Consider the following 13,562-nt stretch of genomic DNA (forward strand, 5'->3'; position numbering starts at 1 on the left):
TCAGTGTCTTCCTATTTTTTTTTTTTTTTTTTTTTTTTGGGGGGGGGGGATGACTTAATCATTTTGTAATTTTCAAGCAAGTTTACCAGATGATATGTTCACACATAAGCTCTTGGACCATATGGATTAAACTTATTGGACTTGTGGTATTTTGGTCGAAAATGGCAACACAATACAGGTCTGGTCTATTTCTATTGCTTTGTTTTTGTCTCTAGTGAGATGATTAGTGACTTTATCATTTACAGTATCTGAAGGGAACTTTGAAATGACTAACACTGAAATAGTAGCCATGGGTTTCCACAGATTTGATTGAACACATTATAGTTTAGATACAGAGTCACACTATATACTGGTAAATCATTTTTACATGTCACAAGTAGGCCACATACTGGCATTGCGTGTACAGTAATAGAATTCTGTACACAGGTATGCAGAATGTTGCGCTTTTTTCATATGCAGTGTTTAGTGAGAATGCTTATGAAGGCAATGTAACATTAGGTTGCTGATACAAATAACATTTGTCTTGTGCCTTTGGAAATAACTGTGCTTGGAATAGCATTGTTGTTGCAGGGATAGTTTGACGCAAACTGATCTGTATCTACAGCTCACCCTGTATATTGTTGAAAAAGTTGGTGTCGGTTATAAGTACATGTATGTACACATATGTATGTATCAAAACCAAAAACAAAAATCATGAAAAGAGAAAGTTATAGCATGTGCCATTGGTGTTGTATATACACACGTAGCTGCAAGCTTTAAATTGCATTAAAAAAAAAAAAAAACAAATGATACAGTCTGCCTCTTAATACAGAAATGAGACAATATATTGTAAGTACCGTGTGCCTTAATGTAATTAGCTTAATAGTGATATGTGACCAAGCCTGTATTGGTAAGTTTAATGAAACTATTATCTGCAAATGACTTGTGATAATTGAAGGCAATGTGTTCAATGTAACTTTAAACAACTGTGCTGAATTTGTCTTCTGGATATATAATACCAGAAAAGGCATGAAGTATGAACAACGAAATTTTTCCCAATCACAACTTTAACACTACAATAGAGATTGGACCAAGTCAACTTGTTATAATCATACAGTAGTAAAAAGTACATGTCCATGTGAATGTGCACCAGATTTTTCCAAATTTCATGTACACTGTACTGGGTATTGACTGATTTATCACTCGGTCAAAGTTCGAATCCTAGGCCAGTGTTAATCCCAACGGAGATGCAGTGACCCTCCAATCTGCTCCAGAGGTCACAAAATGCCTGCCAGAATCAATTTGGGTCGAGAATTTACACTCATTGCCTCATAGCAGTGAAACTATGCATCATACGTAGGCACTGAACAAGTCAGTACACTCTTTACACTGTATAACTATACATACCATGTTGGAAATGCTAATCAAGGTCGATTATGATGTGACACGAGAAAAAAAATACACTGTACATGTATATGAAATGTGGAATTGATGTTTGCCTTTAATACATTTTTTGCTGCCACTGCCATAAAGGAACTCTTGTTCATTTTCCATACATGTGTAATGTGTATTTCTTTAAAATGAAAGCACATGCACATCCTAGTTATTTTAGAGTGAGCAGTTCATATCTTATAGAAGGGACTACCTGAAAGAAATGTATGTATCTCTTTCCTTTATTCTGTCCATTTCAAAGATATGCATTTTTAGTGATTTTTTAAAACCATGTACACATGAATTTTTTTTTCTTGTGTGTATACATGTATCCCTAAAAACTAGCACTATACAAGTACTTGTACACTGTCCAGTTGAAGAATTCTCGTTATGTTATACTTCTTGCACAAGGTTTTCCAATTCATAGGGAGACGCAAGTTTTATACTGCTCTACAAAAGTCATATGTCACTTTTGAATTGTACATCATGAGGCTTCTATTTTTTATTGCTGCTGAAATATAATTTTCTGAAATGAAGACATTTCTGTTTTCTGTGTAATCACTACTAGGATATGCTGAAAAACATCTCAGTGCATTATTGATGACATCATGCCTTTCATTTCTTAGATTTGCATCTCAACTCGGGGCTGAGAGTCTTGAAACCATAGGCAAAGATGTGAGACATGTGAGACCAGATCCAGTCAAATCTACTTCACTGACCACTTTTGGCTCATGACCATGAACTGTTGGGGACCCCGGAAGACACTGAATGTCCTCAACGCAGTTTACTGTAGCACCCATCTCTCCAAATCCCACTTGTCCTCTTGCTTCCCTTTGTACTTATTCATAATACTTCTAATAAAATCCTTTAAAAAATAAGTCAAAACCAATTGCATCTCGGATGAGAGGCAGTGGTCTTGGAAGAATTTCATTTCATTACCTTGGCTTAATGAACCAGTATTCAGTACAGAAATAAGGATGTGATTACGTCCAATTAAACATATTACATGTATATAGAAAGCAGGTCCAAGTCAATCACCATTTGTATCTTTGAAATACACATTAATGCACTTTGACATTTTGCTGAAATCTTGAATAATAGCAAGCCGGTGGAGTAAAACAGAGACAAATGGGGCCTGAGCTTATTACTCGATCCTAGCAGAATCTTCATAAGATGCAAAATGACAAACAGGAGTATCGCAGATCAATGAAAATGCAAAAAGTGTATACACTGTCGATAGCGAACACGATCATTCTGATGGCTTTGATGTCAACATCTGTAGTGATGTTGACAATGGAACTGCGGTGAAATGGACATGCAATTCGTACCCCCGACGTGAAAGACAGAAACCCACTTACTACAGTTTTTCATGAACAGACTTGAACTTGACCATGATTAAAGACTGATTTATAGACTTGGAGGTACTGTAATTGGATGCATGAATCAAAGTTTAAACCTTGTGAGGTTAGAAAACACTAGACAACAAAAGTGTTGGTATGATATGCCCTCATCACTACATTTTCAAAATTACAGTTTAAAATAATTTCAGGCAAAAACAAAAAACTGAATGCAACAACAAAGAGGAATGAAGAAAAATGTATACTCTATATGCCAAATATTTCGTGAGACTTTATTTTTGCGAATTTTGCGAGTTGGGTGCTATTCGCAAATTGAAAACAACACAAAATTATTAACCCTGATCCCCAACAAGAATGGATGTGCACGCATACATCTCTCTGTTCAGAAATGTACTTTTCGATTGCAAATTTAACCACGAGCTAAATTGTCCGGAAGTCCTGATTCGCGAAATATTAGACTAGCTAAATATAGTCCTCCATAGTTATGATAAACCCGATATGTGAACAAAAGATGCATTGTTGGATACCAACACACTTTGACAATCTTTTGAGGATTTTGTAGGAAATCAAATGGAATTTTGAGCCAAGGGGGAGAGATATGTATGAAGAATTAACAATACGACAGTCATCATTTCCCTTACTTGCTCTACTCATCACAAGAAGATTGGAAAGACGTGGAAAATAAAACAAATTTTCTAGGTAAAATGTTGGATGGTTTAAAAGCATGTTAACAAGTAACGGTACAACATGTTAACAAAACTATTCGTCCATACACCCTTTTCTGACACACAACCATGCCAACAGAATGTGGAAAGTAAAACAAATATTCTAAATATAATGTCAGATGGTCTAAAAGCATGTTAACAAATAACGGTACAAAATGTTAACAAAACTATTCGTCCATACACCCTTTTCTGACACAAACACGCCAACAAGACAATGTTTTCACCCGCAATACTGCAAATGAGGTTTCACGTATTGTAAGTTTGTAATTTTTATGAGTTGTGTGAACACGGAATATACTAACAAATGCATCAAATGATGAACATCAAGTTTCATGACACTTTCTGTAGTTCTCACTCGTGATCTAGTTGCATTACAGGACTAGCTGTTATCTCATTGTAGTAAGTTCCGTCGACTCTGAGAACTTTCCACATCATTTCGGCTGCTTATAGTTCATCGTCCATTAGACTTGCACAGTGACTTAAGCCTCCACATTTCTGTCAGTTTTTGTCAACACATGTGCAAATGATGCTTGACTGCTGTACAGATCTCCCAAGTGTGGACCGGCTGTAGATTGGCATGCGCCAGTATCATTCCCAAACTTGCCATTTATGTAAAGTTCATGTCGAATCAACCCACATTCGTCATCTTGACTTCTTTGATGGGCCTGGTGAATCTTCAGCTTTCCTCTTTGCTGGAGAGGATTTGGCTGCAACAAGACAGGAAAATAATGCACATGTCATGGAGAACAAACATAACACACAGATTGCCCATACACTAACATGAATACAGGTTGTATCTTGTAAAGTGTACAACTTTACATGTTAAAGTCTTCCCTATGTGCTCATATTTTGTTACTTTCCCTTTGTCAGAATTTTGTGCCACAAACATTCGGATTGAACAAGGTTGTGCATTGTATTGGCACAGTTATACAATTTTATCTAATAAATGAAGTAAAGTTTTTGCCTATGTATACTGATTTAGTGGACTAAAAATTCAACATGTCACAATTCAGTATGATGCCAGTAGCCAACATAAAGACTTCCAAACTGTAAAGTCAAAAGTGAGATGAGGACACCACTTTTTTTGGCTCATTTATTCAACATCATGATTTTTGCCTTGTTGATGTGTCAAATGACCCCATTTCAATGGGTAAAAAGTAATTACTGTAAAACGAGGAATATTCACATGCATTTTAATTTCACGAATTTCGCGAGCGGCAACATTTACAAAATTAAAATGCACGCGAAAGTTCTTGCCTACGCAATATGCATTGGATGCCAGTGGCAAGTCGCGAAAATTTCATGCTGTGTGAAAGGCTGTCGGCTCAAATTCGCAAAATTTTCATGCTGCGAAAATATTGTGTTTTACAGTATCATCAGGGATTTGCATATTTGAATCTAAGTTTGGAATGATCACATGATGAAAGTGACCATAAATTCGGAACATTCATGTCTGTTCAATAGAGGGTAAATTTTGATACGTAAATCAATATTGAAAGGTAAATTGCTAATGCATGGAGTGCTTCTCACCTTCTTCTTCATTCTCCCAGAGCGCATTCCTGACAAATCTCTTTGCAGCATCTTTGTCCAGTTTGGCCGCTGGCAGAAAGGAACAGTATCTGACTTCAGCATGTTTTCATTATAAAATGCACTACATAAACTAGCAGATGCACATGTACTTGTGACAGGGAATAATTTACACACACACACACACACACACACACACACACACACACACACACACACACACACACACACACAACAACCCAACAACAATATATCTAACAGGACTTTGAACAACATTTCAAGAATATTTTGATTTTCCTTTTGTATTTTTTTTTCTAAGTATAAGGATAATGAAACATAAGATTGTGATTCCCTGCGTTCACATTGGTCCCCGTGACGCGGGGACAGCCACAAGCGATCTTATCTTTTTTACGACTGACCGTTCACATTGGTATCTCATCTGTCCCTGAGCTGTGGGGGCATTTTGGGGCTTGGAGCGAGCTCTGCCACTTGAATCCAAGCATAGCGCATGCGCACATTTGATGACCACAGCTGGACGCTATCAATTGCGCCCCAAGGTCACTCTCCCCTCCAAATCTTGTCCCCGTACCCGATTTGCTTCGCGGGGACGAGGGGACAAGTCCCAGTGAGCGTTCACATTATAGTTTTGGAGGAGAAAGTCCCGCGGCATGGGACTTTCCCCGCATCGTGGGGACCAATGTGAACGCGGGGATAGATTGTCATCATTGTACAAAAATTCATATATACATGTACGTACATATATAATAGACTTCAGATGCTTGGGGGGGGGGGGGGATCGGAGCCCCTTGCTGTGAATTCAAACCACTCATCATTGCCTTGCTGAAGGTTTAAACATTTGCCATACATGCATTATTCATACCTGCTTATGTGCTACTGACCAGAGGTTTGTCTTCTTCCCCCTCTAAAGTTTGAAAAGTGTGATGTTGAAACGATGACATTACAGCCTGCATTTCACGAGATTTGCTTCCTCGTGAAGTACACTTTCATTTAGTCTTCACGTGCTGCCAAAATCTCTGGACTGCATCATACTCAATTGGTGCATAACCTATAAACTGCACTTGCCATTATTAAACTTTACTGTTTTATGCATGGAATGCAGCAACAGCCTCTGGATTCAAGTCTGTGAGCTGTTCATTCTTAAGTCTATGTGATGTCCACTTTTCTCGCACATCTCAGGTCAATTCATGAATGACCCAACACGTCTGAACTCACCTTTCTTCTTGTCCGTTATCTCTTTGACTTTGCCCATGTATTCCTGTATCCTGCGCTGTAGGTGAACCAACCAATACAGGGTACAATTATAAGAAAGAGTACTTGCAAATGCATAATAAACCTGGTAGGTTACCTTATAAATTAAAACGGATAATAAAGTCTTTTAATTGATTTGATTTATTCCTCATGCTTCACAAAATACAATATTCGATAACATCACATAACAGGTATCACATTGAGTCTTTCCACTTGGACATGGAGCATCAAGAGAGAGAAGTTCTGGCCATCTCTAATCAACTCAAGCACCTCCATTGGAGACTTAATGAAGTCAACAAAGAAATCGATAACGTAGCGGAACAGCCATTGAAAGTGCTTGGTCATCCATAGTCTCCCCAAGAACCAGAACGAGCGCACAAATGCAATCCTCTCACAGTTTGCTAAAAAGGAACTTGGCATTGGCCTCTACACCAAGGACATCGACACAGCCATAGACTTGCACAAAGACCTCCATTCACTGTTGAAAACACCTTAGAAAATGGACCACTGAATCTGAGAACAATAATTTGTAGTATTCTCATTAATACACTACATAATAGACAGCAAAAATTTCTTGAAACATAACATGCATGCATAGCGATAAAGTTATTCAAAGTTTGCTTCTACTATTAACAAAAACAGGAATACAATGTACCAGAGCCTTTGACATGAAATATGCGCTGAATTACAAGAGACTGTCAACAGAGCTGCCTATGTCACTTGGTATACATCATATTGTGCATGAATCGCTGGGACAGAATATTACAATTTTCAGAAACACAAATATTACTTACTAAATTATTACATTATATGACAGAAAAATTCAGCTGCAAGTCTTGCAACATGCAAGAGGAAATTTGAACACATAATTCCCATCCTGCTCACTGCAAAGTCACCACTGGTTGCGGATAAAGGATCGTATCAAGTTTCAGGTTCTTTCACGAGTATTTAAATGCTTTCGTGGAAATGTCCCTGCCTATCACAGTGAATTTAGTAAAGCCATATATCAGTCTGGTTGCAATGTATATGTAGAGTCCAAAAATCTCCTCTCCGAAATACATAGTACTATGTATGTGTGAAATCCAGGACATTTGACGACAGAGTGTTTGTAAAAATAATATCAGCTTAAGCAGTCAACATTTTGCAGATTTTGAAAAACTCCAATGAATACTGATAACTTATCATTTTGATTATATTGTTGTTACGTTATGAATGTTGAAATCTTATATTATTATATTCTTATGGTACAGGCAACTCCTGTTATAACAAAGTCCTTGGGACCAGCAGTTTTCTCATTATCTTTAAATTTCATTATAGTGGAACAGCAAAGTGTACAAAAATAGCAGATCATGCTACTTCTGCGACATACACCTATACATTTTTACTTTGTTTGAACAAGAATTTTGATACCAGCAATCATGTTCATTATAACAGGAGTGCACTGTATTATTCTTTTCTGAGAATTTATTATTAATATCATAATTACCAACTCTTGCTTGATAGGATGCTGCCTGGGGTCAACGCCTTGTGTGCAAAGATACACTGCATAGGGGAAAAGGATAATGTCACTGGTAAAGAATACATCATTATACAAATACAGAACACTGATGACAATCTGGTTCGACACAAACATACATGAATAAGGTATGAATATAATGTGTTCATCACTCTAAAGCCCATTTTAACAACAATTACAAAAATGGAGTTCGACATTGTGAGCCATTGAATACAACAAAAGGAGATTAAAGTTTGGCCAGGTTGATTTCCTTTAAAAAGTTAGGACATTACTGTATATCCATATTCTTCTGTTCTAATTCCATGTACAATAAGATTAATCAATGTACTCGCGAAGCACATAAGTGCCAAGGAAAAGATGCCATAACTTTTCACCTTCTCGACCTTTTCACGTTTGACAAGATGAGATCCAAGTTCTTGTCTTCTGGAATTCTCGGGTCCAAGAAGACAAAATGGAGAGGTACAATTACAAGATCTCATCTACACGTCTTCTCAGACCCAAGAATTTTGAGAAGACAAGAAGACGAGATCTTGGATCTCGCCTATATGGATCCGATAAGGTTGAGAGGGATAGGAGTTATCTTGTCTTCTCAATGGCACTTAAGGAATGTGAGTGTGAGGCAATCTTTGGTTTCCAGATTTCCCTTCCTCCTCCTTGCCCTGTCCAAGTCTGGTATGATGCTGGCCTGTTAGAAGGCTTTTGTCAGATATGTGCATAGATGTGATGAATGCCTTTCTATATATGTGGGTACATTTTCTTGTCAGGCAGAGCTCTGTGGCGACTTACTGGAGTCTTCTAGCCACCTTAACCTCATTAAATTGCAAATCACGTCAAAGACAGAAAATAGTACATGTAGTTGGTTTAGACTGATTTTGATATCTGACTTCAAATTTGAATTTCATCCTCAACTGTTTCCAGCTTACACAAGTATATGGTTCCTTTTATCATGGGTGGCCACATCTGGGCACATGAAATTACATAAAACAGAACTTACTCCAGAACAGTGAGTTGATGGCATATGCAGAAACCAGCTGCAGCTTTGCTTTATCAAGCACATCCATCTGTGATCAAGTACAATGTACGTGAGAATTGACGATAAACTTCATATTACAGCAAGTCAAATGGGAATTGACAAAACAAATCAACAAATAAAACTGCATAAAGTCATAAATCTTTAATGTAAGGCAGAAGTAGGCATGGTGTTACATAACACAAATACCTACAGTGAATCATAGCAACTGTTCAAACTGCTCAGCATAGCAATAGCCCTCTGCTGATTGTTTATTTCAATCACATTTACACTTCACCACATCACAAGATGGTCAGGTTTTCTAGGTCATTTTTCTTTTTTCTCCAAGGCAATATCAATAATCCCTTGCAAAACTAGTAAAAGCCTAGAACTTTGGACGGTCTAAAGGATATAAAATCAGACTACATTGTATGCTTGAGGGGATGCATGATCAGCCACAATGCACAAGTTGTAGTTGTATGTACATTATGTACAATGTAGCAGAACAAACCTAAGACACAAGCTGAAGTGAATCATTGTCATTCGTTGGAGTATGAAACACGTAAGCTTTACTGTATGTGTGCACTGCCTGTAAACTACTTATATCTTTAAGTTTGTCCTTGTGCGCTTGCTATCGTTACACACTATCAAATCATCTCACCACAGACAACATACACAACTAGTATTAATTGTAGCATGACTTAAAAAATAAAGTAGTATCTAATATTCATACCACATGCCACACTGCCATGCCCACATTGTGCAGTATTCATAAGCGCATACACTGTCAGGCAATCGTGCACTTTACGGCCCTATTTTATTGGTGCGAGATTATACCCCAATCGAGCAGTGCGTGTGGATTAGAGTACCTATCAGGCACCGCAGGTTCCACAGCATGTGTTCCGGTACTGTACTGTGTGCATGTGTGTGATATTTCACGTTGGGATGCAATGTGTGTATGTGTCAACGTGAGTGTGCATAATGAAAGCACTTAATATGGTATGCCACATGGTTGCTCTATCGCCCTTCCCTGCGTGGCGTAATTGAGCAGAGACAAACAGGGTTTTCTGCATATTGGCACACAATGGAACACAGAACACAAGCAGTGGAAAACTTTCATCCTTCTTTCATGATATTAAATGAATGGATGGTGCATTATATCTCAAGCAGATCACCAATTAACCCATTGCAGAGGACATAATCACATATATCCACTGTCTTGGCGAAATTATTCTGTGAAATAATGAAAATGTTTACATCGTCTACACAGTAACCGATTTACGGGCAGTCACAACAAGGACACACACACACACAAGCCTTGCCCGCGTGGCGTGGGTGATTTGCGCGATTTGTGATGGGGTTAGAATGGATGAAGGAGCGGGATAAAAATGTATTCACTGTTGTGGCTAGCTAGGACGTTCAAAAAAGGAAGCTATTGTATTGCAGACTTACTGCCAACTTTCTCACACTTTCCTGCAGTGGAGAGCATTGGCAAAGGCATGTGATATCACACACGGTGTTCCTAAGTGTTTACTGTGTGATCGATGTGTCAGAAGCGCAGTGAGGTAGGCTTTAATGAACTTAGCACTCGTCAAACAGCATTCCATACAGCAAGAGAAGCTCGCCAGCTGCTCAGTGCGTGGTGGTTCATGGGATATCAGTCCCTCACCTAACTGCGACCAGCCCCAACGCATAGCGTCGGGGTTGAGCATTGTAGGATTTTGGATCTGGAAAGGCGTAGTATCGCGGTTAAATTTAACCTTATATAGTAAAAATGTGTCAATTTGAATACTTACCGATGTATTCCAATTATTGACAAGAGAATACGCGGACATTATAGTCCGTTAATATTCCATTTCTGTCTAAATTGATGACTTTAAATGATTCAGTCAGCAGGGAACTCCGAGATCGACAACTGCTCACGAAGACGGGATTTGAAACCTCTGCGCTTGCAGGAGTCGGTAGCACTGTAGCCTTTTTGACCAGGCACTCTTGCTGCATGACATCGTGTGGCGCCCGATGGTGTGGGCGTTTCACTCAAACCCTGTCGCCCGCCACTACACTGCGCGCAGCGAAAGGGCCTGGTCCAAAGGCTAAAATCATTGCGACTCTCATGCCTTATTCATATCGCCAATCGCCAATGCGTAAAGTGCCACGCAAGGTTGCATTGAAAGCCAAAGAATGAACGGGAGGTACATCTACATGGGATAAATGTGGAAATTAACAAGGGAACGAATTGTATGAATAAGGTAAAAAATGTACGCACATTATAAAAGTAAGCCTTTTGCTGGTAAATTACGAAACTTATAGTTACGCAAAAATTTGTGTTGCTTTTCCAACTTACACTTACAGAAATACTATAGCACTCTTTTTACTTGGGGCGCTCCCACAGTATAACTGTGTACAAGGAGCGCCCCGGGGTTACTATCTATGTTATCGACTATAGTATCCCTCACCTTCCCTTGGCCTTGGCGTATGAGGAATGAGGTACCAATAATCTTGGGCCGTAAAGTGCACGATTATCCACTGCCATATCCTTGCACACCACCACCATACACGCCCACTAAATTTACAAATGGTAAAACCTTCACATCACACTGTGCAATGTCAATGGGACGAGGACCGGACAAACACAGGCGCAGGCACAGCACTTCCACTCCGGCATTCTGACCACAGTCCGTCTCCAGTTGCAGTCACACTCACAGCCAGTCAGTGTTACAGTCTTGATTGAAGACAGTTGAATATCCAGGAATACACAGAGTGATGAATGGGCCAAATCGTGATATCGGTCCCCAGTCCCTTCTTGTTCTGTGTGTGCGTCTTAACCGTAAAATTTCACGTCTTCACCATGTAATGTGCAAAGTCTATGGTCGTATGGAGGTTGAATTTGAAAGCATGTTGATGTAGTCACCGGCTATGATAAACTTATGACGAAATGAATGGCGGTGAATGGAGTGGTGGACTATTTCACGATAATGCCAATGAATGTAAGAACCTTGAGATCTACTCCATAGGCCTATAAATGTACATACATGTATTGTAGACAGCAGGTTGCTGAAAACTGATTCACTCAGCACGAGGTTGATGAGCATGAGCGCATGAGCTACATAAAAGTACTGAGGTGCCTCCTAACGTGAATCTCCATACATGGGACCAGTCTAAAGAATGAATCGAGTAGACAGGCACGGCACGGAAGCGTGGAACTTTCACATCTCCGTTTCTACTATAACTTACCTTCCTGTGTATATCTGCAAGACTAACTGAAAACAGAGATTCAAATGTTTCTTCTACATCATGCAGAGACGATTTGAAGACCTCCAAACTTTTGCTTATTTCCTTGGGAGCCTCCATGTCGACATCGTTTGTCCACGTCGCGTCAGCGCTGGTTGATCGTGCGTGCGTACCGCGTGAAGAGTTCTGTGGTGAGATGTCGATCGAAATCCTCCGCAAAGCGCAAGCGCTCGTCGCTGCATCGCATGCTTGGCTTAGATCGCATCGCGATTGCATCGCGAGCAATCGCGATCGCATGAGGAACGAATGAATCTGAATTTTAGAGGACAAAAAAAAAAAAAAAAAAAAAAAAAAAAAAAAAAAAAAAAAATGCATTTTTTTTTTTTAAAATTGTGTCCCACCTAATAACTTTGGTAGTTGCCGCACTTGTTGAGGATTATTGTTGGCTTATCGCTGAATTGCATACTATTGAGTACTTTAAATACGGAATGTAAATAACACACACACACACACACACACACACACACACAAATAAAAAAAAAAACTGGTACATTCAAACAGCTTGTACTGGTTTTATTTTTCTGTCACTCGCATTGCTTCATTTCTTGAAAATTATGCTACAATCTCTCAATTCAAAATTTCCAGACAGGTTCATTGGTTTGAGCAAGGAGGTTCAAGGGATGGAGTTACAACAGTGTCATTTTCTTTGATTCCATGTTTGATGCCGCCACAAAGAAATATTTGAAGTATGTGCTAAACTGGAGCTGCCTCACAGATAGGATGACAATTGATTTATGCGGCATTGCATCATGACTCATCACTCTCAATGGAAGATATGTCTTCATGATGATAATTAATTTTCGCTGTCCCTTCTTATGAAACATGAGCGGTACATAGGGTACAGACAAAGGGGTGTGCGAATAAAAATTCCACAAAAATTGACGAATTAAGAATTAAAATTACCCGACTCTACATGTTTTTTTACACTAATCTAACATTATGAATTAATAAAGAACTACACTTGAAGATTATACCATATCAGTTTCATTTGTCGGAAGTGATCGTAAAGATGACGAAATCGACTTTCCAGTAAGGGTGCAGTTCAAAATTCACATTTTCACAACGTACGGCTCAGATTTACACTTTTTGACATAATTCTGGACAGGAGTTACTTTCTTTATCATAATTATGCCTTATCATTAGCTGAAATTTAATTTCCTTTAATACAAAAACAAACAAAATATAGCCAACATTATGTTAGCGTTCCAAATGAATCATTTCTTTGCTCGGAAAGACGGCGGCATCGAACCCCGATCATCAAAGTCACAAATGCACCTGTGGAATTCTTTTGTATACGTCAAAAGAAAACTGACAGCTGTTTGAATGTTTACAGCCAGTTGGAACTTCATTTCTCAAACCTCCTTGGTTTGAGTAAAATCAGTTCGTTGTTTACACGCACGCGGACACACACACGCGCACACACACACGCACACACACACACACACACATACACACAC

At 38.9% G+C, this 13,562-nt stretch overlaps 1 protein-coding gene across 1 annotated transcript; it reads right to left on the reverse strand.

Moving 5' to 3' along the window:
- Window positions 1–4,135: 4,135 nt before the first annotated feature.
- Window positions 4,136–12,181, reverse strand: LOC139731885 (nuclear nucleic acid-binding protein C1D-like). Its single transcript, XM_071642764.1, has 6 exons — window positions 12,049–12,181; window positions 8,800–8,866; window positions 7,776–7,831; window positions 6,254–6,308; window positions 5,024–5,092; window positions 4,136–4,200 (listed from the first exon to the last, which is right to left on the reverse strand). The coding sequence occupies exons 1-6, from the start codon at window positions 12,163–12,165 to the stop codon at window positions 4,136–4,138; spliced, it is 429 nt and encodes a 142-aa protein (XP_071498865.1). The 5' UTR covers window positions 12,166–12,181.
- Window positions 12,182–13,562: the final 1,381 nt, after the last annotated feature.

This window comes from Diadema antillarum, unplaced genomic scaffold (genome assembly GCF_040938485.1).
Source record: "Diadema antillarum isolate AM-2024a unplaced genomic scaffold, OU_Dant_1.0 scf00000023, whole genome shotgun sequence".
Classification (NCBI taxonomy): domain Eukaryota; kingdom Metazoa; phylum Echinodermata; class Echinoidea; order Diadematoida; family Diadematidae; genus Diadema; species Diadema antillarum.